The sequence below is a fragment of the Montipora foliosa genome, chromosome 11 (assembly GCF_036669935.1).
Source record: "Montipora foliosa isolate CH-2021 chromosome 11, ASM3666993v2, whole genome shotgun sequence".
Taxonomy (NCBI): domain Eukaryota; kingdom Metazoa; phylum Cnidaria; class Anthozoa; order Scleractinia; family Acroporidae; genus Montipora; species Montipora foliosa.
Window position 1 is genome coordinate 17,067,732 of NC_090879.1, and position 25,000 is coordinate 17,092,731.

At 38.6% G+C, this 25,000-nt stretch overlaps 3 protein-coding genes across 5 annotated transcripts in view; 1 reads left to right on the forward strand and 2 right to left on the reverse strand.

Annotated features, from left to right (window-relative positions):
- The window catches only part of LOC137975841 (large ribosomal subunit protein mL50-like), a 3,122-nt gene extending 2,881 nt beyond the window's left edge, over positions 1-241 (reverse strand). Inside the window, exon 1 of the mRNA XM_068823039.1 lies at positions 157-241. The gene's annotated coding sequence lies outside the window, so the exon portion shown is untranslated. The remainder of the gene's footprint in view (positions 1-156) is intronic.
- The window catches only part of LOC137975840 (phosphatidylserine decarboxylase proenzyme, mitochondrial-like), a 13,751-nt gene extending 304 nt beyond the window's left edge, over positions 1-13,447 (forward strand). The window contains exons 1-6 of one of the 3 annotated variants that reach the window (XM_068823034.1): positions 1-63; positions 8,847-9,019; positions 9,128-9,364; positions 9,708-9,960; positions 10,285-10,445; positions 11,134-13,447. The exon at positions 1-63 is cut by the window's left edge and continues 304 nt beyond it. In XM_068823034.1, coding sequence (XP_068679135.1) covers positions 1-63; positions 8,847-9,019; positions 9,128-9,364; positions 9,708-9,960; positions 10,285-10,445; positions 11,134-11,373 — 1,127 coding nt within the window. In that variant the 3' untranslated portion in view covers positions 11,374-13,447. Of the gene's footprint in view, positions 64-6,741; positions 7,094-8,389; positions 8,687-8,846; positions 9,020-9,127; positions 9,365-9,707; positions 9,961-10,284; positions 10,446-11,133 lie in introns of those variants that run through there. The other 2 variants (XM_068823035.1, XM_068823037.1) reach the window with 2 other exon arrangements.
- Positions 13,448-13,464: 17 nt separating this feature from the next.
- LOC137975839 (uncharacterized) overlaps positions 13,465-25,000 on the reverse strand; it is a 20,474-nt gene continuing 8,938 nt past the window's right edge. Inside the window, exons 5-15 of the mRNA XM_068823033.1 lie at positions 24,819-24,900; positions 22,769-22,837; positions 22,117-22,265; positions 21,167-21,270; positions 19,980-20,014; positions 19,501-19,644; positions 18,112-18,242; positions 17,253-17,301; positions 17,034-17,088; positions 16,130-16,165; positions 13,465-15,025 (exon numbers count right to left, since the gene is read on the reverse strand). Of these exons, the coding sequence (XP_068679134.1) occupies positions 14,841-15,025; positions 16,130-16,165; positions 17,034-17,088; positions 17,253-17,301; positions 18,112-18,242; positions 19,501-19,644; positions 19,980-20,014; positions 21,167-21,270; positions 22,117-22,265; positions 22,769-22,837; positions 24,819-24,900 (1,039 nt within the window). The 3' untranslated portion in view covers positions 13,465-14,840. The remainder of the gene's footprint in view (positions 15,026-16,129; positions 16,166-17,033; positions 17,089-17,252; positions 17,302-18,111; positions 18,243-19,500; positions 19,645-19,979; positions 20,015-21,166; positions 21,271-22,116; positions 22,266-22,768; positions 22,838-24,818; positions 24,901-25,000) is intronic.

Below are 25,000 nucleotides of genomic sequence, written 5' to 3' on the forward strand. Positions count from 1 at the left end.
ATCTTCTTCGATCTTTGAGTATCAAAAGCGCTGAGATCAGAATTCAAGTCGGCACGAAACAAGGTAAGATTTTCAAAATATGTGGCCGTGCGCGCCGGTATATGTTGAATATGTGTCCTTTTAAATGTAAGGTCATGTAACATTGACCGGTTATACTCATCGTTTCTTGCGTTGGCTTGACCAAGCGTTGTCGGACTAAAGATTAGGACGTTTTTATCTTTTCAAGAAAATGGTACCAAGTGTTTTTTCCTACAAATTTTGTGACTAAGTAAGCTTGTATGGCCAAACCCTTTTTGGCGTCGACATGCAAATTAAGATCATACGATGTTTGTCAGGCCTTCCCATTGGTTAATTTGTTGAACCCAGCAATCTAAGAATAGCAAAAAATTATAAGGTACAACAGTGTTGCCCAGAGATTTAGAATCTACTCGTTGCTTCCTCTTTTCAATCTTTCCAGAATTCATTTAAAATGTCACGGCTCTATATGTATTTCTCTAGCCAAATTAATAAATTATTAAACATCTCAGATATGAATTTAAGAATCCGTAATTTTGCGAGCTCGACCGATATTTTGCATGTCATTGAGAAGTGATATACAAAGGATAAGTCATAATAAAGCAAGTTTGTTTTGAAGTGGATCCTTCAATGACATTTTCGACCTTATGCCATGTAGAGCTTGCTTCTTTGTGTCTAAATTCTCAATCAAACAAAAAACCTATTTAGTATATACACTGTATATAGGTATGAGAGCGGTTCGCAACTTTTCCTTGGTTGTTAGGACATCAACTTCCTTATCGGTATCTTATAATGAGATTAATATTAATTTGGTCACGAGTGGGTGTAAACTTGTCAAAGCGGTCACCGTGCAAAACATTCAATTCCATCGGTTTTTTAAAAAACCGGGCCGGGCCGTTTTTTAAATGCGACAATTTCAGCAAATCAAGAAAAATTCTCTAAACTTGCTAATCAAAGAACTAGTTACAGAAGCAAGTGGCCGCACTGGTCTTCTGATGACAACTCAATCCATCAGCTGTATGGAAAATGAGGATTAACGGGTCAACTTCTCAGTTATTTTTCCAACGCTTCGGTATCCGGAACCTTAACACAAAATGGGTCATGAAATTATTTTAACCTGAGATGGCTTTGTTATCGCTTCACACGATGGATGACAGTTACTATGGAGTTATATCTTACGAAGAAGGCGACCTGTGGCTGGGTCCTGTTTATCGCTTCTCAGCAGGGAAGTGGAAAGAAACAATAAGACAACTTTACAAGAGCGAACTTGGAAAAAAATAACGTTACAAGAAAAAGAAAGTAAGAAAAATCAGAAAACAAAAATTTACACTGAAATTATGTTGAAGTGCTTTCAATTTACATGTTGCATGTCAATGCACTTTAAATGTGTGTGAAGAATGTCGGATAGTCGATAACCTGCAAAACAAGCACTAAAAGGGGAGGGTAAAGAGGGAAGCAGGGCGAATTCTGAAATGCAAGGGAGTCCTCAGTCTCCTTGCATTTCAGAACTCTTCGCTTGCTACACATTATGCACCTGATCAATGTTAAGCCCCCAGGGAGAGGGGGTCGGGCTAACCACGGGAGTTTGATCGTGAGCTCTGTCCCCAGGGTAGGGATTTTGATCGTATGTGACGTCCACATGCTAGCGATTTTGATCGTACAAAGGACATTTTACCACCTTCACTTGACGCCGGGTGGACATTTTGACCAATTATTTTGTCCCAGGGGTGGGGAATTTGAATTATTTTAAATGAAAATCTCAAAATCCCCACCCATGCCCGACTCCCCTCCCTGGGGCTTAACATTGATAGGTGCATTACTGTAGTTGGTACGACGTAATGCGCATGCGTTTATGTATTGACGAAAATAGCCAGCAAAGTACTGGCTGTTGGGAAATTACATCCGTGTGGACGCTATATCAAATGTCACTGCCGGAAAGAAAGAAAAGAGAGAATTGAAATTGTTATGAATTTAAAGGAAAGGAAATTCTTGATATACAGTATATCAATTTTTGTTCCCTAAGGCGATTTTTTTATAGATTCCTCCTTTTCGTTTAACAATTCCAAGGTCCAAGGCCTTGCGTGACAGTTCGTAAATGCTGCAACAACTGACAACACAGAAGGGTTATTAAATAAAACAAAGACATCATTCAAGTTATAAAATTTTATTGCTATTTATAATGGTTTGTTACCCAGAATTTTGGCAAAAGTCCTTCAATCACGAAAAGTTTGAAAGAAATTATCTTAAGGCAAGGTCACAATCCATGAAGTACACGTGAATAGCATGCAGGCATTGTCCATCAGCCAATCAAAAGATGGCATCACTGGTATATCGAAATACCCGTATAAACATACGATTCAATAAATAAGTTATGTTTTCCTTGAAATGGTCTTTCGAAATAGTACGGTACTGTCGCCCAGCGAAAGCGTGAGAAATTATGTGCTGATGAAGGCATAGAAGAGTAAAACGACATAAATTTTGACACTCCTCAGTAGAACTTACACAAAAAATGCGATTGCATGCTGAGGACGAGATTTCTTTCGCTGGTCACCGACAACTTGATATCCGTCATGACTCCGCTTGGATCGTGTCTTGTGTTCTTAATGCTCATTCGGCAATCTGTCTTTTCACAATTATGGCTTTTGCAAGCTATGGCGTAGTTTAGCCAGTAAGAGAAACAGACACAATGCTTCACAAGACAACGAGGAAAGGTACGCGAGATCGAAAACTCCAGCTGTACGGTAATGTAATTTTGCGAGCTCGGCCGATATTTTGCATGTCATTGAGAAGTGATATACAAAGGAAAAGTCATAATAAAGCAAGTTTGTTTTGAAGTGAATCCTTTAATGACATTTTCGACCTTATGTCATGTAGAGCTTGCTTCTTTGTGTCTAAATTCTCAATCAAACAAAAAACCTACTTATTATATAGGTATGAGAGCGGTTCGCAAGTTTTCCTTGGTTGTTAGGACATCAACTTCCTTATCGGTATCTTATAATTAGATTAATATTAATTTGGTCACGAATGGCTGTAAACTTGTCAAAGCGGTCACCGTGCAAAACATTCATATCCATCGGTTTTTTTTAACCCTAAACCCTAACCCTAAAAAACTGGGCGGGCCATATTTTAAATGCGACAATTTCAGCAAATCAAGAAAAAATTCTCTTAACTTGCTAATCAAAGAACTAGTTACAGAAGCAAGTGGCCGCACTGGTCCTCTGATGACAACTCAATCCATCAGCTGTATGGAGAATGAGGATTAACAGGTCAACTTCTCAGTTATTTTTCCAACACTTCTGAGATGGCTTTGTTGTCGCCTCACACGATGGATGACAGTTACTATGGAGTTATATCTTACGAAGAAGGCGACCTGTGGCTGGGTCCTGTTTATCGCTTCTCAGCAGGGAAGTGGAAAGAAACAATAAGACAACTTTACAAGAGCGAACTTGGAAAAAAAATAACGTTACAAGAAAAAGAAAGTAAGAAAAATCAGAAAACAAAAATTTACACTGAAATTATGTTGAAGTGCTTTCAATTTACATGTTGCATGACAATGCACTTTAAATGTGTGTGAAGAATGTCGGATAGTCGATAACCTGCAAAACAAGCACTAAAAGGGGAGGGTAAAGAGGGAGGCAGGGCGAATTCTGAAATGCAAGGGAGTCCTCAGTCTCCTTGCATTTCAGAACTCTTCGCTTGCTACACATTATGCACCTATCAATGTTAAGCCCCAGGGAGAGGGGGTCGGGCTAACCACGGGAGTTTGATCGTGAGCTCTGTCCCCAGGGTAGGGATTTTGATCGTATGTGACGTCCACATGCTAGCGATTTTGATCGTACAAAGGACATTTTACCACCTTCACTTGACGCCGGGTGGACATTTTGACCAATTATTTTGTCCCAGGGGTGGGGAATTTGAATTATTTTAAATGAAAATCTCAAAATCCCCACCCATGCCCGACTCCCCTCCCTGGGGCTTAACATTGATAGGTGCATTACTGTAGTTGGTACGACGTAATGCGCATGCGTTTATGTATTGACGAAAATAGCCAGCAAAGTACTGGCTGTTGGGAAATTACATCCGTGTGGACGCTATATCAAATGTCACTGCCGGAAAGAAAGAAAAGAGAGAATTGAAATTGTTATGAATTTAAAGGAAAGGAAATTCTTGATATACAGTATATCAATTTTTGTTCCCTAAGGCGATTTTTTTATAGATTCCTCCTTTTCGTTTAACAATTCCAAGGTCCAAGGCCTTGCGTGACAGTTCGTAAATGCTGCAACAACTGACAACACAGAAGGGTTATTAAATAAAACAAAGACATCATTCAAGTTATAAAATTTTATTGCTATTTATAATGGTTTGTTACCCAGAATTTTGGCAAAAGTCCTTCAATCACGAAAAGTTTGAAAGAAATTATCTTAAGGCAAGGTCACAATCCATGAAGTACACGTGAATAGCATGCAGGCATTGTCCATCAGCCAATCAAAAGATGGCATCACTGGTATATCGAAATACCCGTATAAACATACGATTCAATAAATAAGTTATGTTTTCCTTGAAATGGTCTTTCGAAATAGTACGGTACTGTCGCCCAGCGAAAGCGTGAGAAATTATGTGCTGATGAAGGCATAGAAGAGTAAAACGACATAAATTTTGACACTCCTCAGTAGAACTTACACAAAAAATGCGATTGCATGCTGAGGACGAGATTTCTTTCGCTGGTCACCGACAACTTGATATCCGTCATGACTCCGCTTGGATCGTGTCTTGTGTTCTTTATGCTCATTCGGCAATCTGTCTTTTCACAATTATGGCTTTTGCAAGCTATGGCGTAGTTTAGCCAGTAAGAGAAACAGACACAATGCTTCACAAGACAACGAGGAAAGGTACGCGAGATCGAAAACTCCAGCTGTACGGTAATGTAATTTTGCGAGCTCGGCCGATATTTTGCATGTCATTGAGAAGTGATATACAAAGGAAAAGTCATAATAAAGCAAGTTTGTTTTGAAGTGAATCCTTTAATGACATTTTCGACCTTATGTCATGTAGAGCTTGCTTCTTTGTGTCTAAATTCTCAATCAAACAAAAAACCTACTTATTATATAGGTATGAGAGCGGTTCGCAAGTTTTCCTTGGTTGTTAGGACATCAACTTCCTTATCGGTATCTTATAATTAGATTAATATTAATTTGGTCACGAATGGCTGTAAACTTGTCAAAGCGGTCACCGTGCAAAACATTCATATCCATCGGTTTTTTTTAACCCTAAACCCTAACCCTAAAAAACTGGGCGGGCCATATTTTAAATGCGACAATTTCAGCAAATCAAGAAAAAATTCTCTTAACTTGCTAATCAAAGAACTAGTTACAGAAGCAAGTGGCCGCACTGGTCCTCTGATGACAACTCAATCCATCAGCTGTATGGAGAATGAGGATTAACAGGTCAACTTCTCAGTTATTTTTCCAACACTTCTGAGATGGCTTTGTTGTCGCCTCACACGATGGATGACAGTTACTATGGAGTTATATCTTACGAAGAAGGCGACCTGTGGCTGGGTCCTGTTTATCGCTTCTCAGCAGGGAAGTGGAAAGAAACAATAAGACAACTTTACAAGAGCGAACTTGGAAAAAAAATAACGTTACAAGAAAAAGAAAGTAAGAAAAATCAGAAAACAAAAATTTACACTGAAATTATGTTGAAGTGCTTTCAATTTACATGTTGCATGACAATGCACTTTAAATGTGTGTGAAGAATGTCGGATAGTCGATAACCTGCAAAACAAGCACTAAAAGGGGAGGGTAAAGAGGGAGGCAGGGCGAATTCTGAAATGCAAGGGAGTCCTCAGTCTCCTTGCATTTCAGAACTCTTCGCTTGCTACACATTATGCACCTATCAATGTTAAGCCCCAGGGAGAGGGGGTCAGGTTAACCACGGGAGTTTGATCGTGAGGTCTGTCCCCAGGGTAGGGATTTTGATCGTATGTGACGTCCACAGGCTAGCGATTTTGATTTTGATCGTACAAAGGACATTTTACCACCTTCACTTGACGCCGGGTGGACATTTTGACCAATTATTTTGTCCCAGGGGTGGGGAATTTGAATTATTTTAAATGAAAATGTCAAAATCCTCACCCATGCCCGACCCCCCTCCCTGGGGTTTAACATTGATAGGTGCGTTACTGTAGTTGGTACGACGTGGTTGTAATGCGCATGCGTTATGTATTGACGAAAATAGCCTGCAAAGTACTGGCTGTTGGGAAATTACATCCGTGTGGACGCTATATCAAATGTCACTGCCGGAAAGAAAGAAAAGAGAGAATTGAAATTGTTATGAATTTAAAGGAAAGGAAATTCTTGATATACAGTATATCAATTTTTGTTCCCTTAGACGATTTTTTCACAGATTCCTCCTTTTCGTTTAACAATTCCAAGGTCCAAGGCCTTGCGTGAGAGTTCGTAAATGCTGCAACAACTGACAACACAGAAGGGTTATTAAATAAAACAAAGACATCATTCAAGTTATAAAATTTTATTGCTATTTATAATGGTTTGTTACCCAGAATTTTGGCAAAAGTCCTTCAATGACGAAAAGTTTGAAAGAAATTATCTTAAGGCAAGGTCACAATCCATGAAGTACACGTGAATAGCATGCAGGCATTGTCCATCAGCCAATCAAAAGATCGCATCACTGGCATATCGAAATACCCGTATAAACATACGATTCAATAAATAAGTGATGTCTTCATTGAAATAGTCTTTCGAAATAGTACGGTACTGTCGCCCAGCGAAAGCGTGAGAAATTATGTGCTTATGAAGGCATAGAAGAGTAAAACGACATAAATTCTGACACTCCTCAGTAGAGCTTACACTAAAAATGCGATTGCATGCTGAGGACGAGATTTCTTTCGCTGGTTACCGACAACTTGATATCCGTCATGACTCCGCTTGGATCGTGTCTTGTGTTCTTTATGCTCATTCGGCAATCTGTCTTTTCACAATTATGGCTTTTGCAAGCTATGGCCTAGTTTGGCCAGTAAGAGAAACAGACACAATGCTTCACAAGACAACGAGGAAAGGTACGCGAGATCGAAAACTCCAGCTGTACGGTAATGTACAAATGTTGAAATTTGCATTTTGTCACCGAAGACATTTCGCTCGACCGTCGCGGCCAAACCGGTTTTGATCGTGTTTGCAACCAGTCGAAGCGGCACGTTTCCAGTCTTCTCCACCTTCAATGGAGTGAAACGTCTCTGTAATGGAAGTATTACTCGAGAGGAAGTATCGCGAACTGTGAGATGAAAGATTTGCCACGCTTTAATAGCGCTTTTGTGGTGTGGGTCATGAAGATGCCAGTTGTGTGCAAGGCCCCTTTACACAAGTCAAAAGATTTGGCACGGCCTTCCGAAATCTCGGGTATCGTACCTACGTTTTTCGGGCACGGCACGGTAAATCTTTTGTGTGTAAACAGACAGCTGGCAGAAGTCGAACTAGACACACCTGCCGTTTTTTTGGAGTGCCGTTCCAATTTTTTGTGAGTGTGAAAAAGGCGTTGTAATGAATGAGGTCATTTTCAAAAGATGGCGACTTAGATCTCAGTGGAAATAGAACCTATTTTCACTTCAAGGGAGTGCTCGTTGCGTATATAAAGTTGGCCACACCACTAAAAATAAAAACGCAAGCAACAATATAAGCGGTATTTAACTTAAGCCTTCGCTCTGCAAGCTTATGCGTTTCTAGTAACACAGGGCCCCATTTAATTGAAGCAGCCTGATGTGCTGCAATGGGCTTACCCTGAGAATATGTGAATAAAAACGAACTTAAAAACACTTATATTTTTTTGTCTGATGTACTTGCCATATTCTCCAAGGAAATGGAGTCATGTGGCTGCCTTAACAGGTCAAAGATTACTAGTTTTTTGTTAAGACAAGTTTCTTGGAGAAAAGAAAAACTAGAGATATACATTTGGAAAGTATCTTGTGGTTATTGGTTGGAATTTTACACATAATGGTCGCATTTTTCAACGAGTGGTAGATGAAAAGTAAATTGGGAAGTTGGAAAACTACTGGAATGAAAACAGGGGTGTGGTTGAAGTGAACCGCAAATAAGATCACGTGAAAGAAACGTGCAAACTGGTAAAGGACGACGAGTTCTACTTGCAGCCCATGAACTCCAGCAAAATGATTAACAGACTTTTCAGCAACAAAGAAAAAAGAAAATAATAGCTTGCTGGCATATTTTATGTTTCAGTCAGATCGATATCGAGAGAAATATTCAAATTTCGTTAGACCGCCACGTTGACCCGTGAATGTCTATCTTACTACCCACCCCTCCTAAGTAACAAAGCTTTTTTCCCATGATACAACACGATAATAAAAGCGTGTGCGTGATATCGGCAAACTTGTACGCTCGGAAGATTGGCGAGCTCGAGTAGGATCGATTTTCGAGGTTAACATTTAAAAACATGAATACATCCATTCGAAATAGATGATTGTTCTAGCATGCACTGTATTTTGCGTGGATCAGCTACAATTCCGTACAATTTGTACACGCGTCCATCGGTTGCTTGAACATAAAGGCCCGTTTCATTGCAGATCGATATTTCCTTTGCAGTAATTTTTCGCTTTATGGGATGTATCCTTTTCTTTTTCGAAACTATCGTTCTTACAGAGGTAAACTTCTCTTGATTTTCCAAACCACTTAATTCAATGAGCTTTGAACAGAGGCAGACTTTTCTGATGATTGAAACGAAGCTCGAATAACTTTAAAATATACAACCCACAAGTGTAAACCCCCGTATTCCATTGAAGTATGCTCGTTCTTGCTTCGCAGGTGCAAGGAGACTCGGGACTGCAGTGAGGAGTTACTTGGGAACTCTACGTTGGTTTAGCATTCCCGCAAGTGTTGGTTTCGCTTACGTATGCTATCAACAGCTTTGGCACATCAAGGAGCGAGAAGAAAGAAAGCTTAAATCTGGCGATTGCGTGGAGCCAAGTCAATGGCAGGTGAGATTGCGTGACCTCATCATGGATTTTGTTTCACAACTTGATTGGTAATTCGGCGCGGTTTTCTTTGCATTTCAACTATACTGAATGGTAACGTTTTGCTTTAAGGTTGCCTTGTTCAAGAAGTTGCCAACAAGAGCTTTTTCTCGTGCATGGGGGAGATTTTGTGACGTGGACTTGCCGCCATGGCTTCGTAAACCAGTTATTGGGACGTTCTCCTGGTATTTTTCCTGCAATATTGCTGAAGCAATCGAAGAGGAATTAATCAATTATCCCAGCGTTGGAGCTTTTTTCAGAAGACAACTGAAACCTGATGCTAGAATGATCTGTGAAGCCAGCTCTATTGTAAGTTTATTTTTTAGATGTTAATGTGAAACAAAGTGGGAATTAGCAATAGTTCACCGCCCTTTGACAGACGCTCTTGTTCAGTGATTGAAAGGTTTTCAAGCGGTAAGGGCGATTATGTCCTTGGGTTGGTTTAATAGGGGAAAGAAAATTTATAAAGACTCTTGTGAAGTAAGATCAAGTGCTAATATAAAATTGGTGAATTATTTAACCCTTATGGGATTTTCCCTTTGATCTAATAATAATCATCATCATCATCATCTTGCTACTTTTTCAATTAAATTTGAGCTTGAATAGTTTCACATTTAAACACTGAATGATTTAATTTTTCAATCTGTCACAGGTCAGTCCTGCAGATGGGCAGGTACTTCACTTTGGTGTGATAGAAAATGATATGGTGGAACAAGTAAAAGGCATAACATATTCAATGCAAACCTTTCTTGGACCTGATAAACCATCTGCTTCCACATTAAAGGAATTGGAACATAGCAACAATAAGAAACTCTACCATTGCGTCATTTATTTGGGACCTGGTGACTATCATTCATTTCACTCACCAAGTGAATGGGATGTAACAGTCAGGAGACATTTTCCAGGTTAGCTGTAAATTGCAATCTTTCTTGCGTAAGCTAAATCCACATATCAAAACAACGACTTGCATATTTGACTAGACTGCTGGCAGTCTGTTTTTCTCTCTTAATTCAGGGGTTATGAGTCGAGACGTTTTGGCTAAAGGGGAACTCCACCATACCACCCTTGTCTCGCCTTCTTCTCTACATGGCCAACGCCATACCACCCTTTCGAATTTGCAATGACTAAGCGCTTGTCCTAGTGACCCTTAAAGAAAAAACTGGCTGCCAGCGGACTAATATTTAACTGCCAAAGTGTTTACTCTTAATCTTTTCTTTTGACTGTTTCAGGTGACCTCTTTTCTGTCCACCCTGGAATTGCAAGAATGGTTGCTGGGTTATTCAACCACAATGAACGTGTTGTTCTAAGTGGTACATGGAAGCATGGATTTTTTAGTTTTACTGCTGTTGGAGCTTACAATGTTGGATCTATCAATCTTAAGTTTGACGAGGTAATGAATCTTTAACTGAGTATCACATTTTTTTGTAGTTCATATTATTTTTCAAGTACCGGTTTTGTTTAACCCATAATTTGACTCTTGAATGGTAAGCATGTAAGTATACAAGGCTGCTGCCTAAGAAAGTTTTTCCCGAGCCCTTAGAGTTTCCAACATTAAAAGTTAGTAGCCTGAGTCAAGAGCCCAGAATTAATTAATTAAAAGTGAGGATGAATCACCTTGTGATAAGTTAAGCGCCCGTTCGGGCTACTCATTCAGAAATTTGGTTGCCTGTGCTCGCAAGTAAGGCGCCCCAGGTGACTGGGCAACCGTTAGGCAGCATCCTTGGTATATAGTACAGTTATAGTATTAGTATAAATGTATGTGGTATTATAATATGTGGAAATAGGCCACTTCAGAAAATACCATAATACACTTCGTTGTCCCCTCAAATTTTGCATAAGCATTGTTTTCAGTTTCTCTTGGGACTTACAATGGTCCCAAGCAAAAACAAAAACAATGCTTATGCAAAATTTGGGGGGGACAAACAAAGTGTATTATGGTATTTTCCAAAGTGGCCTATATGTTAAGCACATCAGGGTGTGTCTGCCATTAAAAGTGGTTTAGCAATTTGGCAGCAATGCCATTTAATATTCTGGTTGTTTTTCTCTTTGTAATGCTCTGTTTGTTAATTCTTTGGCAGGATTTAAAGACCAATCGTGCAGAGAGTTATGTCCCAGGGTCATTTGATGAATTGGATTATGTTAACAACAAAGGCAAAAAAGTTTCCCTGAGACGTGGAGAGAGGATGGGAGCTTTTCATCTCGGTTCAACTATTGTTTTGATATTTGAAGCACCTAAAGACTTTGAATTTCACATTCAACCTGGACAGAAAATTAATTATGGTCAATCAGTTGGATCATCAAGAGAAAATTCTGAATAACTTGTTCTAGATTTTGTTAGGTAAAATTAATAAATTATTGTTTCAATTATTGGGACTTAAAAAAATATACACTTATGCCAAATATGCGAGAAGACTGATGTGTTTCATAACAAAAGCAGTGTAACCAAAAGCTAAAGAATAAGTCAGTTTGACTCTATTATTTTAGAGGTATCTTTATAGTTAGGAAAAATAATATTAAGCTGTTTTGCCGTTCACTCCAACCTGTTTAAGTGCCGTATCGTTGCAATGGTAATCACTTGTAGTTTACTGTACATATCACTAAAAGTAATTTTAATGGAGGGGACATGACTGGTTAACCTTTTGACACCTCGAACGTCCTAGGACACCCCCAGTTGACAAAGAAAATCATCTTGCGTTAAGAGTAAACTCTGTCAAGTCTCATTCCCAGGAGTCCAATGGGTTAATGGATGGGGGACATAGTTAAACAGATTAACCCATTGACACCTCAAACATCCTGGGGCACCCCCAGGTGATGGGTAAAATCATGTGGTGTTGCACAGAGAAATCTGTCAAGTCTCAGTCCAAGAATCAATGGATTAAAGAGGCACTGTCATGAGCTGCGCATGCTCGAGTTTGTTTGCTCTCGAGCCCACAGAAAATTCTAGCTGTCATCATGGATTCACACAAGAGTCACGTATATTCGCTGAAGTTTCTCCTTTGTCCACCATGGCCCTCCCCAGTGGACACCAATTTGAATTTGTCGATTCAACTTGAAAAAAGTTAACCTAACACTTTTCAAGTTTTCACAAGATGCTAGTGCATGCACTTCTCGTGGCAGTTTCCCTTTAAGAAAATAGACTTTGTTCTTAGTTTTCGTCGTCAAAGAGGTTTTCATGAATGCTGAAAAACTCGGCTCCTTGACAAGTAAAACAATGGTAAAGATTGTAAAATATTTGTTTTACAAATTGGTTTTTCCTTCACTGTGAGAAGTAAATACACAATCAAATTAGCTCTTAAAAAAAACCCAGTAAATTTACACAACGTTGTCCATGAATGAAGACTAAAATCAAAGGCAATGCAATTTGCTTTCAGCCATTTTCCTGCCAATCAAGCAATTTACATAAGCCTTCAATTTATGATAAATCATTGCTCTTTTGGGACTGCTGTATTATTGGTCATCACAATTACGTTGGTTTTGCTTTTGCTTTTGTGGCTTTCAGTGTTCTAATGCAAGTTTATTTCCTCATCATCCTTCAAAACAATAGTACCTTTATCTCTCCTTGTTTGAAATTTCAAATTGATTATTTTGAAGCAAAATGTTACATTTTTAATGACCATGAAAATATTTCTCTCATGTACTCATGGCATTTAACAAATCTGTAAAGTCTGTATAAAGATTATATGAAAAATTGTATTTATTTTATTGTACAGAATTCAGTTCAATGCAGAGAGTTTCCAAGTTTCATCTGATGAAGGTCATCATGACCCTGCTTTCCTCACTTTATATGTGTGCTGTACATTTATTTTTGGAACAAAAAGAAGAACTAAAAAACAGGAAGGCTGGCAGGGAATGCAATCTCGTTAATATTTTCTTATCCAAACGTCTTTGACAGTTTGCATGTTACTGTTGCATTTTGTCTTTTAAATTTCTTTTTGTGGATAAGCAACAATACAATAATGTCACTGCAGACCTTTAGATTTTAGGAAGAATAATAATATTAGTACACTTTAATTCTGAGCATGTGCATTTCCTAAACTGCTTTCTTGAAATTTCAGAAGCCATGCGGCTCTGTACAACCTCCAATTTTATTCAACCAGTATAGGCTTTGTTGTGTTCAGGGTTAGGCTCCATTGTTTCTATTGTATCTTTTTGTACTTAGTGTTTTCTGAACAAATCACAAGAGCTGCTGTAATACATGTAGCTTTGTCCTGACCCCAAAATTTTAAAGTGGTCAGGATACTCTTACTACAATCTAAAGGTCCCATTGGTCATTGAAAACAATCATTAGAAATTAATGTATTCCATATCATGTTCCTAAGTTCCTGTTATCTGACAAGTCAAGTGTTCAAAATTTTTACCGGCTAGACATCAATTAAAAAATTGTTAACATTTTCTTTTCCTTTGCTTTTCTTGGTAAGAACTTTCCATTTGAAATATTACGGGGTTTTTATGCATGGAATTTTAATTTCTGAAATTCCATTACCTTTAGGCATTTGTGACCCAAAAAGTGCTCCTGAATTTGATATTACCGGTAGTCTTGTTTTCTTTTAAGTTTTGATGATAGTTGACCCCATCCACTTTCACTTTCTTCCTTCCGACATTTATTATTATATATGGTTCTCAAAAGGACCTTCTCTTTTCAGTAACTAAAAAGGGTTTGTATTCCATGTTACATTTCAAAGCTTTAGTTTGGTGCTGGAGGCTTCAATAAGTATCACTAGGGAATTGAGTTCTTTCAAGGTTTAAAGGGGACCTAGATGTCAGTTCTTAGCCCATTCATCCCTGAACCAGCCCCCATTGACGAGCAAAATCAGCTGGTGTTAGACAGTAAAATCTTTAAGTCTTACTGTCAGAACTGACAGGGTTATATCTAATTCTCAAACTCACTAATAATTCATAGGAGTATTAGCCAATCTGAGTGTCCCAGTTTGGTCACATGCATGTATCTTGATACCCAATGAAACTACTGATCAAGACACTTAAACTAATAAACCTACAGAAAAAACACACAGAGATAAACTACCTGCACACAATGCATTTTAAATTTCCCGAATATTCAACAAAAAACCTTTGCAGTACCTTTTATCATTAGTGTCAAGAGGATAAAAGCATAGTCTTTAGAAAGTCCACCGCAATCTAAAGACCTCTAAAAGCGGCACTCTTAAACCTCTGCCATTCCGAGAAAATGTTCACAGTCCAGTTATTTTTATATTTTTATAGTTGAAAATGGAATGGCTTCATTAACCGATTCACTTCTGGGGAAGACGATTTTGGCAGGCGAAAATGACAAGACTCTGACTCGCTCTCCATCACACCCTATTATGCAAATTTTTTCAAGAGTTCTTCCTTTTAAATGTGCCCAAATATTGAATATTCATTTCCTTTACAAATTGCTTTTACCGTGTGTAATAAAACAAAAGATCATCACATTACACTCATACTTAGTACAAAAAAGGTTGAGAAGTCATGTAAAAAAACTTGTGCTTTGTGTTTCATCAGGGGTTCCAAACACCTTGAAACAATAAAAGCACTCTGCGTATGGCGTCATGCTTTCATCTGTTTCTCGGTGTTTAATTTGGAACCCCTGATGAAACACTCGCACACGTTTTTTGACATATTATGTGAAGGCATTTGATACCACTCAAGAGCTTGCTTGGTTCTTCTCACAAGATGACTGATAGACACCAACTCAGCCACACCCTTCAGAAAAAATCTCACGAAACTTTCATGCCAGTGATGAGTGACATAATGTACACTAATAATAATAATATTGATCTCATTGAGATCAAGATGATGATTTTTCAATCTTTTGTTGAGTATCATGATATTTGAGGATGTCCTTGTACTGTGATGGATGGCGGTTTGCTTGAGCTTGATGCCAGTCAGACCAAATATCAGACGCTAGCTCTGCCATGCGTTTTTTGCGTCTCATTTCTTTGTATTTCATCTCCACCTGATCTGCAACCAAGGCTGGAAGAAAATGTACTTTTAATGCTATCCTAATTCAACAATGCCACCCTTTGAGGGAGTCCATTATCACTGTGAAATGGCGTAAGAACTGCAGTGTAACTTGCTAAGGAATAACTATTACAATTAATGCTGCAGTCTTTATGTGTACTGGTATGTAAAGGCATTTTTGAACAGTTAAAAAATGTCAAGAGCATTGAAACAAATTTAAACTTTCATTCAACATCACTACAACATCAATTTTTCCTTTCTTCCCAAACGTTTTGGATCAAGTTGACACCCTTTGAAGAGTCCATTTAACATTTCTAGAACACACATTTGCCACATGCTCACATTAGGCTGAGGCTGCAATATACAACATGGCAGCATCTGAACCTGTAGGTAAGTATGGTTTCTTCTCAGTGAACTGTTCTTCCTTCCAATCAAAATGTTGGCTCTGCCTCAGCTCAACTAATGTTTAACACTTGTTGAAACCGTTTAAATGGGCTTTAATTGTACATGGACATCAATTAGTTAAACATGAGTAGATCCCAAGGTCTGATCCCATTTGAGTAGCACAAGGGTAAGTACAGTACATACTGGATATTTCTCCACCAACCAGGGGAAATTATTTTGAAGCCAGTCACCGGTGGTATAACGCCGTCTATATTGTCAGAAATTTGACTTCCACCGCCAGCTATTCTGCCTTGGTTTTCACTCAAACTCTTGTAAAAGACGAGAGTGACCACTGCTTACAATGATTGGCCCAAACTTTTACATCCTAATCTTAGGCTTAATTAACCCATTGACTCTCAGGGGTTCCCCATTGATGAGTAAAATGGTCTGGCGTTAGACAGAGTCTGGCCGGTTTCAGCCAGTTTGGATGTCAATGGGTTAAACATTTAAAGCATAGTGTTTAGGCCTAATGTTTGCATTAGTAAAAGTTTGGGTTGTTTCAGCTATGGCGAAACAATGACCTGCAACCCTAAGCTACAACCTGCAGTTTACATCCTCCACATGCACAACAATAATTGTTGTGCACGTGGAGGATGCCACATGCATAATTGCCACATGCATAATTGTTGTGCAGGTGTATGCCATGCAAAGTTCACCTACACATCCACATACCTTCTCTGCAATGCGAGACTGTCAAGGTGACATGACCTACAATAATTTTGAAATCAGTAATTGCATTGGTATGGTTTTCTGACTTGATAATCATTGTTTGGCTGGGAGTAAATTTAAATTTTAAAGCAGTAATTATAAGAGAAATAATGACAAAAAAAGGATAGCCTTTTACAGTGCTGTAGCTAAGGAAAATGCATGCCGCTTGAAAAGTTAGGTGAGCGGGCTGATAGAAGGCCCCGCGCACCTTCTCGGGTTGGTGATACCAACCCTGGAAGGAGGGGGATGGCCCCCCTCTTGTTGGGGGTCTCCCCAGGAACATTTGAAATTTTGAATTTGATTTGGTGCATTCTGGTGCAATCTGAGGCCCTCTTTGATACAAAAAGCAACAAGACTCTTTTATGCAAAAAAATTATCTTCGATGACCTTTGCTCGAATAAAGAAACAGAATCTTCCTCCTACATGTACTGGAGACCTGGTTACGACATCTCATTAACAATCTTTAGCAATGCCTTTAATGCGGGGCTGCCAAGCCTCACGAAAACAAAAGTATGGCGAAAAAGAAAACAGTAAACAAACGCTCAAAACAACATTTCTTTTGAATAGGTTTACTTCTCATAGAGCTACCAAATTTTGAGGTACGGTAGTTGGAAATTACTTTATTCAAATCTTTTCAGTTGGACAATATGTTTGATATCAAATGATAGCAAGTGATTCATCTAAGAATTGTTCGTTTCCCTTTTCATTTGGAACGATTGCCAGCCAAAATCCAGCTGGCTAATTTCCCGGGCAGTTGGCACTTAATGACAACCCTGCTTTTACACAATGAGAGGGAAACAACATTACCAAAACCAAAAAAAAAAATGTATGTTGTGATTTTACAGGAGGAAGATTAAGATCTACTTACCATAAACAGATTTTAACAGATTTACTGCTCTCTCATGATCAAGCCCCTCCATACTCTAAACAAGAAGTAAATAGAAAAGTTAAAGAGAAAAAGAAAAAAGAGTTTTCATCATGACTAAAGAACTTCATATTCAAAATTTTGGTACATGAACACTAACCACAGCTTAAAGTATGTTTTGAGTCAATTATAATGAACTAGCAATTATTATCATGTTCTTACTTTATCATTCACAGCAAGAATCCTATCACCAACAGAAAGTCCCCCATGTCTGAAATACATGTAGAATGCATTCAAAGGGAAGTTACAAATTCATATAATTATTATTATCATATATTATTATCAATTATTTTTAATTAGTAAATAGATTCCACGTTGCTGTACATCTGTTCAGGCGATAGCCGAGTGTGTCACTGATGTTTCTACCACATTTTTATTGAACAGATGCACGACAACCTGAAATCTATTTGTTTTATATTATAATAAAAACTTAGAAGTTTTTGATAATGATGTCAGCTATACATCTGTCCTCTAATACAATCATGCAGATCACAGCTGAGAAACAATCAAGCCTTTAGGGTGAACTGTTCTAAAAGGACGTGGCTTGAAAAAGCTACACCCTGGTATGACAAATTGTTTGGGTAAAAGAATTCAGCAGCTGCAAACTGCTGCAACACACAGTCTGGTGTGAGGCAAGTTGGTGGTTTACGTGCTTATTTTAGCACCAAAGTTGTACTTATCTACCACCATCAACACTGCATTTTGCACCTACCATGATGGATCAAACATAGGGGGAAATACGAACTTGACAGCATGCATGTAAACATTCCTAGATTTTCTACCAGGACGGGTGCATGGATGTGGGGTTACGAATAGCATAATGGTGACAATGATGGCAGCTGTTAAGTCTTGCCTTATATAGGATACATATTTTTTTACCCAATGGACAGCATTGGAAAGTCCTTACATGTATATGATATGCATTACCTAGTATACTTTAGTATTGACTTTAAATAAGTAAGACATCACTTATTGATATGAACTGGGTTAAAATAATAATTAGCCTGGAGTCAATACACACCTGTCTGCAAGACCCCCTGGTACAATGTACGAAATGAAGACTGGGGTGGTATAATGAAAAACCAGCCACTGTTCAGTTGCCTTTTTCCTCTTCTCTCCTCCTTTAATGTGAAAACCAAAGCTTGCATCACCCTGTAAAGAAAATTAAATGGTGCAAAAACAAGCGTTAGGGCAATGTTAGAGTGAAAAGGTAAAAGAAAATGGCTAATTTTAAGAACCTGAGGCATGAGGAATGAGGTAACTTAACTTGGTGGATAGGCTGGCTATCCATTCACAGTTAATTCAAGCTTCACCATCCTTTAATGATAGGTGAGGATCAACAGGTTACAGTCTTCTGGGAAGGGTAATACACATGTATATCATAACCCGCCACATGTACAGACAGTGTTGGCTAGGTAACGTTTTGTAAAGGGGAACAATCATTTTGATAACAAGTTGACTTAGGTAAAGTAACCTTCTGTCAATATGACTTACATGTAAAGTCCTTCTACAACCAAGTGGGTTGGAATTTGTACCACAAACAGAAGATAGATGTTATATTTATTGAATAGCCTTTTAACAGTAATTTAATTAACAGCACACTTAAAATCAAATCAAGTCTCAAAAGAACACTTGCAGTCTTGGCTCTGCCAAGCCAATGATAGTCAGGTTTTACATGTCTATGGAAAAACTTTTAGAAAAATAGCCCCGCTCTTTAGGGTTTGTTTATCTTGCAAGTTATTCAGTCTCATCTCTCATGTGCTTGCACAGTTTAGTGACAGAGAAACACTACACTGCAAGTAGGCAATCAGTTCTACACTGATTCAAGAAGCAATACATTGACACATTGACTCCTAAGAGTGAGACTTGATACTCTGTCTGACGCCAGATGATTATACTCATCAAAAGGGAGCGGTTTAGGAGTCAATGGATTAAAAGAAACCTGAAAAACTACTTTGCAAACCTCTTTATCACACATGTTGAAGTGACACGAGGTGGGTGCCTGCATCAGCATGCTTGCCAGATTGTTTGCTCGCATTGGTTACTCTGTGGTTTTGCTACTTAAACAGATAAAAATGAAAACCCAACCCTCCCAGGATGAGGATTATCGCAATAATACCTCTTAATGTACTAGGTTTTTTTTTTAACTACGCCCAGGCAGGTGACCCACTTCAGTCAAAAACTGGGTCTAAAATTAGCATAACATTAGTGAAATGGCATGCATATATTGTGTATCCAACACTATGGTGGTTCTCCACAGATACATCACACCAGCCATGTTACTGTCCTTGAACAATGCAATTCAAGCCTGTTGAGAATTCCTTTCTTCTTTGCTTAAGTGGCATTTCTATTGTTTGATTATACAAGCATGGATGTTTCAGTTATTACTTGGAGTGAAAAAGGTGTTTACCTTATCCAGTTCTACCACTCTCTGTTCAGATGCTATCAAACCAAGATCAATGTTTGTCTCCAGAGCAAATTCATCATTATCAATTTCCAGATGGAAACTGTGGAATTCATCTGCATAGTGAGTGACAAGGGCCTTCTGGCATGCCTAATAAAAACGGTGGTCAACTTATTTGAATTCACACAACAAAAGCAGACAATTGCAATTTGGTCAAGTGATTATCAATCTTTTTTACACAAGTTTGTAAGTTTAGTCTTACTGTGATAAACCAAATAACCTGTGTTTTCTTTTTATTCCCATAAACATTTTAAAGCCTTTCCCGGATAAATAGTGATATCATCAACGTTATCACTGCAAAATGTGTCCACTACAACTGTATGCAGAAATGAAAAAAAAAATTTCTTTACCACGGGAATCACTAATATCCCTACAGGATTTAAGATTATAAGAAGGCAGTTTTTATCACCAAAACAAAAACAAACCTTTTTCTCTGCTAAGGTTAAACTGTGAGAGACTTCTACAGATTGGAAAAAAGATAAAACACGTAGGCATGAGACGGCCACATAAACCTCTTCCAGAACTGAAGTGTTTCTGTTTATATGTGAATTTGAAATAAATAATTACTATAATAATTTGCAAATCAATGGAAACTTTAGAAATAGACCTCTTTACAGTAGTGTGCTTCGTTACCAGTGGCATAATTAATTTTAAATAAAAGTGAGGCTAGCGTTGACCTTGTTATGATACAAACGTCCCTCCTTTTCTTATGTTAATGATAATGTCGTTGTCATGCGAATTAGTAAGAATTTACGTCTTAAGAAAACCAGTGAGGATTCTATCAAAACAAGTATACAAAAATTTGGTTTTATCAACAGAGTTGATAATGTCAGAGCAAATTGGATTCTCTCTGATGAAGGGCTAATGCTAGAAACATCAGCTTTTAGAATCTCTGTACAGTGGCCAATTCACATTATCAACTCTGTTGATAAAACCAAATTTTTGTATACTACTTCCCCACTGACGCAGCACCACAGTTTCTTTAGAAACTACCCCCTTCATTCTATCAAAACAAGGTCAACTCCAGCCTCAATTTCATTCATAGGCCAGGTAATTAAGCACACAACTGTAAAATGGTTTATTATTAAGGCCATGTTCTATTGGGATCAACCGTTTCAACCCCAACCGGTTAAGGTTGAAACGGTTGAGGTTTCCCAATAAATCAATTTCCAACCGTTTTCGGTTGAAAAGCAGTAACTCCTGGAATAGTTATTATCAGACTTCTCAGCGTTGACATGTTGAGCAAAAGCAACATGGCAGGAGCCTGCAGCAGACTTTAAACGGCCCGTGTAAATGACAGCGGTCGCTGCCCATGCTTTTTCAACCAATTCAACCAAGTTTGATGCCGGTTGAAAAAGTTGATCAACCAAATCAACCGAAAACGGTTTTTTCCGAATAGAACACGAAAAAACTCAACCAACTAAAAACGGTTGATCCCAATAAAACACGACCTAAGGGTCTATTGGTTTAGCACAATCTGAGCACAGACAAAGAATATGAAATCACATTAAAATACACCTAAAATTAATCAAACTTAATAGTGATTTTGTAGAAGGTGAAACCTGAAAAAACATTTCTTGGAGTCGAGAAGAGAACCAACAATGAAACAAACCTTGAGCTAAGACATTACTTTCTTCTCCACATAAAACACTGACAGAATAGACAAATGGATTATCCAAATGAAGATTTGACTTGCTCTTTTTTGTATAATCAAGCCTGGGAACAAATTAATATAAACCCTCTTACATAAAAACTAACATAAAGGAATAAATATTACATAATTCCACTCAATCAAGACCAACGCAATATTGTAAGCTACAGAATGCAATTTTCCAACTCACCTTTTTCAAAAAAGAGAGTAAAAAATTACAAAGAAAATGAATTTGGCCACTGTCAAAGAGCTTGAAATACATGTACATGGTACCACCATGAGAGCAATTTCCTCACTATCAGTTTCAGTATCTCATCAAGCTGAGGTGGAGAAAGTGGGCAGTGCATTGATCAAGTGGAGGGTAAAGGTAAACAATCTGATGATCCTACCAACGGTCAACTTGCAAATTAACTCCCCGCTTTGGTAACTGACCCTTGCCAAAACATCAAGAAGACCTAGGTACTAGTGTTTCATTTTAAAAATGGTGGCTATTTGGCTATCACATTTTTGTCGTTCCTTAATATGAAGTTGTTCTTTCTTCCAACTGAAAGAAATAATAAAATTCGAAAGAGGCAAGTACTTCGAGCAATGCGTCCGTAGTGTGTTGGCCGATGAGCCGGTAGTGTGTTGGTGGTGTGTCAACCAACGCGTTGGCCGACAGGTTGGCTGCCGCGCCAGTGGGATCGGATTCTTTACTTTTACCTAGGCACACCTGATAGACACCATCTGCTGCACTTATTTAATTAATTAGTAATGTTGTAATCTAAGATATCTCCACTTTTTTGGACACACAAGATAGCATCTTTCAAAGGCGTTTGTCAGTGGAGCTGTCCACCTACCAAATGTCCATTATTAGAGCTCCTACCATAGTTAAGAGTTCCAGCACACAATACTCACAGACAAATACACACCTTGTCTTCAAAAAAGAGTGTCCTAGTTTATCTGTTACTGACTGCAAGATAAACTTTGGATGCTGCAACTTCTTAATCTCTTCAATCTGTCCCTTTGTCAATTCAGGAATAAGATGTGACTTCACAAATGTATCAGCCTTTTCTAGACTCTGAATCAACAACACAGAAAGGTATTAAACCATGAAGAAAAAGAAAACAATATTATGAAGATGCAACTAAAAGCATATCACAGGTTAAGTCAATTTTTTTTCTGTAACGCTCTTCCATTGTAATTTTTCTAAAACTTAATATATTTTTCATTTAATTAAGGTAAGGTAAGTCTCTGCATACGAGCCAGAAGGCCCACCAGGCTGACGCTTAGCTCTGGCTTCATTAGCATGAAGCGACTAGGAGTATTTCTACTCCCCCCTGGATGGAATGCTAGTCCATCGCAGGGTTACCCCCAGCATTTCGCTGGTACCCATTTATACACCTGGGTGGAGAGAGGCACCATGAGAGCCGAGTGACTTGCCCAAGAACACAACACAATGTCCCCGGCCAGGACCTGAACCCAGACCACTCGATCCGGAGTCGAGCACTCTAACCATGAGGCCACCGCGCCTTCCACATTACATGTACATTACAGGAATAATGTATAGTCCAGTCCACTTACTTCATGGGAATAAACTGCCCCAACAAGAGCAAGTACAGCTTGGCGCAACATGAGGTCCTGAGGCTGTCTCTGAAAAGTCCAAAGAGTTAAAGCCTTTTCACCGGCAGTCATTATCAGTTGATTATCATTGGCACTCAATAGATTGTACAAATCTAGTTTTGTGTGTTTTGTCAATCTATAAACAAGGCAATGAAGGAAAGATTGCAAACTTTGGAGTATGTACATTTGTGTGGAACTCAAGTGAGCAGAAGAAAAAGAGGAGTCTCCTACACAAAGCATTGATTTCTCTATACTATAGCTCCTTTAGGCATTTTCTTATTTTACAGAGAAATACATCGAAAAATAGTTAAATTTTAAGATTGACAGTCCAGAGATAAGAACGAATAGAAGACAAGTGAAGCAAACTATGTTAATTTATTCGCTACTCCCCTTGGACCTTTTCAAAACTAAATGATTTCATGATTAACTGGCCAGCCTGCTTACTTTTCAGCAGCAGTGATGTTGAGTTCAAAATCAAAATTATGTGAGATTTCAACTCAACATCACTGCTTTGGGCAAACAAGAGATGCCCCCACGATACACAAAAAGACAACAGCACCAGGGACTAGGTCCTATTGTCCTTCACAACAGCAAATGGGTTACTTGAAATCTCACACAATTGTGATTACCAGTACTTGTAAGGGTTGCAAGACATGGCCTTAGTACAATGTACGTGAATAGTTTATAATCCTTATCTGACAATACTTTGCAGATTCCATTACAAAGGCATCACTTTCTCCTCAGTTATTTTAAGACCACAAGTGGTTGCCTGACCAGGGATCAAACCTGTGACCCCCACACATTATACACAGATGCTCGATCAACTGAGAACACCAAGACATCACAGACATCAGAGCAAGTTGTTGTTAGTATGGGCACCTGTCAACTTAAAATCTAAAGAGAATGGGTTATGCAACAATCTGCACACGTCCTGTCACAAGGACAGACTGCAACATGCATGACGGAGTTGGCTCACAGAGCCAGAACTGCTGACTGGTTGGCTCAGTTGGTTGAGCACTGGACTACCTTGCAGGAGGTCATGAGTTTAACTCCGGCCAGACCAACACTCAGGGTCTTTATTAAAGTACAGTATTAACTGAGGAGAAATTGCTACCTTTGTAATTACATCCATAAATGATTAGACTTACATGTCTTCTTGGATAAGGACTTTAAACCAAAGGCCCCGTCTCAAAACCTTTCTTCATAAAACTCTGAAGGATGTTAAAGATTGCACACAAACTTGTCTAATAATTGAATAGAGCAGGGTACGGAGTTCCCCACATGTATGTTGTGGTCTGGTCTGATTGAGGCCCCAAGTTCATAGCCTTTGGCTATTACATGCTCACGCTATTGGTGTCTTAGCACCACGTTGCAAAGATGATGATGATGATGCTATTACATGCTAACCTACCAAAATAAAGACTTCACAAGAGCCGTTGATTATTATTTTCTTCTTGTACACATCCAGTCTGAGCAGTCTCTACAGCTGTACATGTACTTCTAAATCATGCAATCCCCCATTTCTTCTAGACGTACAGGTGAAAACCCTTTTGCAGTCTATCAATTTCCCATGCTGTTCCTGTTTTTGTGAGAGATGTGCTGATCGAACGTGGTGCTAAGACACCAATCAGCTATGCTGTCCGTCGATATTTGACTCTGTGGCTGCGTGATGCAGCTCGAGTCAAATACCCACATTTCACCCTTGCTCACCCTAGAGTCTCCAGTAGCTCAGTGGTTAGAGCATCCGTACTAGATCACGGAGGGTCGTGGGTTCGAATCCCATCTGGGGCTCGGATTTTTCCCGAGTTCCCGGTGGGTTCAATTGTACTACCGTTACCTTTCATCTAATATGTGTAGCTGTTTTTACCCCTTCTTTCAAGTTTTGTTAAATTCACTCTCTGTTTTGAAGGCCAAAATTCAAGGAGTGAAAACAGCACTAAAGTCAATTGAATGTCCACCTTTGTTCAGCTGTCAAAAACCTGATGGCCTTCACTGTTCAACAGGTACTTACTGAGTAAAGAGTAATTCCTTTTATGTTCCAGGCATGGGCTACTGCAAGTAAATGGTCCTCTAACAAACCAGTCTGAATGTCCCTGAAACAAAAAAAAGGTGGATTCAAAATACACATTTATTCCATACATTCTACATTATTGTATTCACCATTGGAGAATATTTTTAATATTTTATTCATTA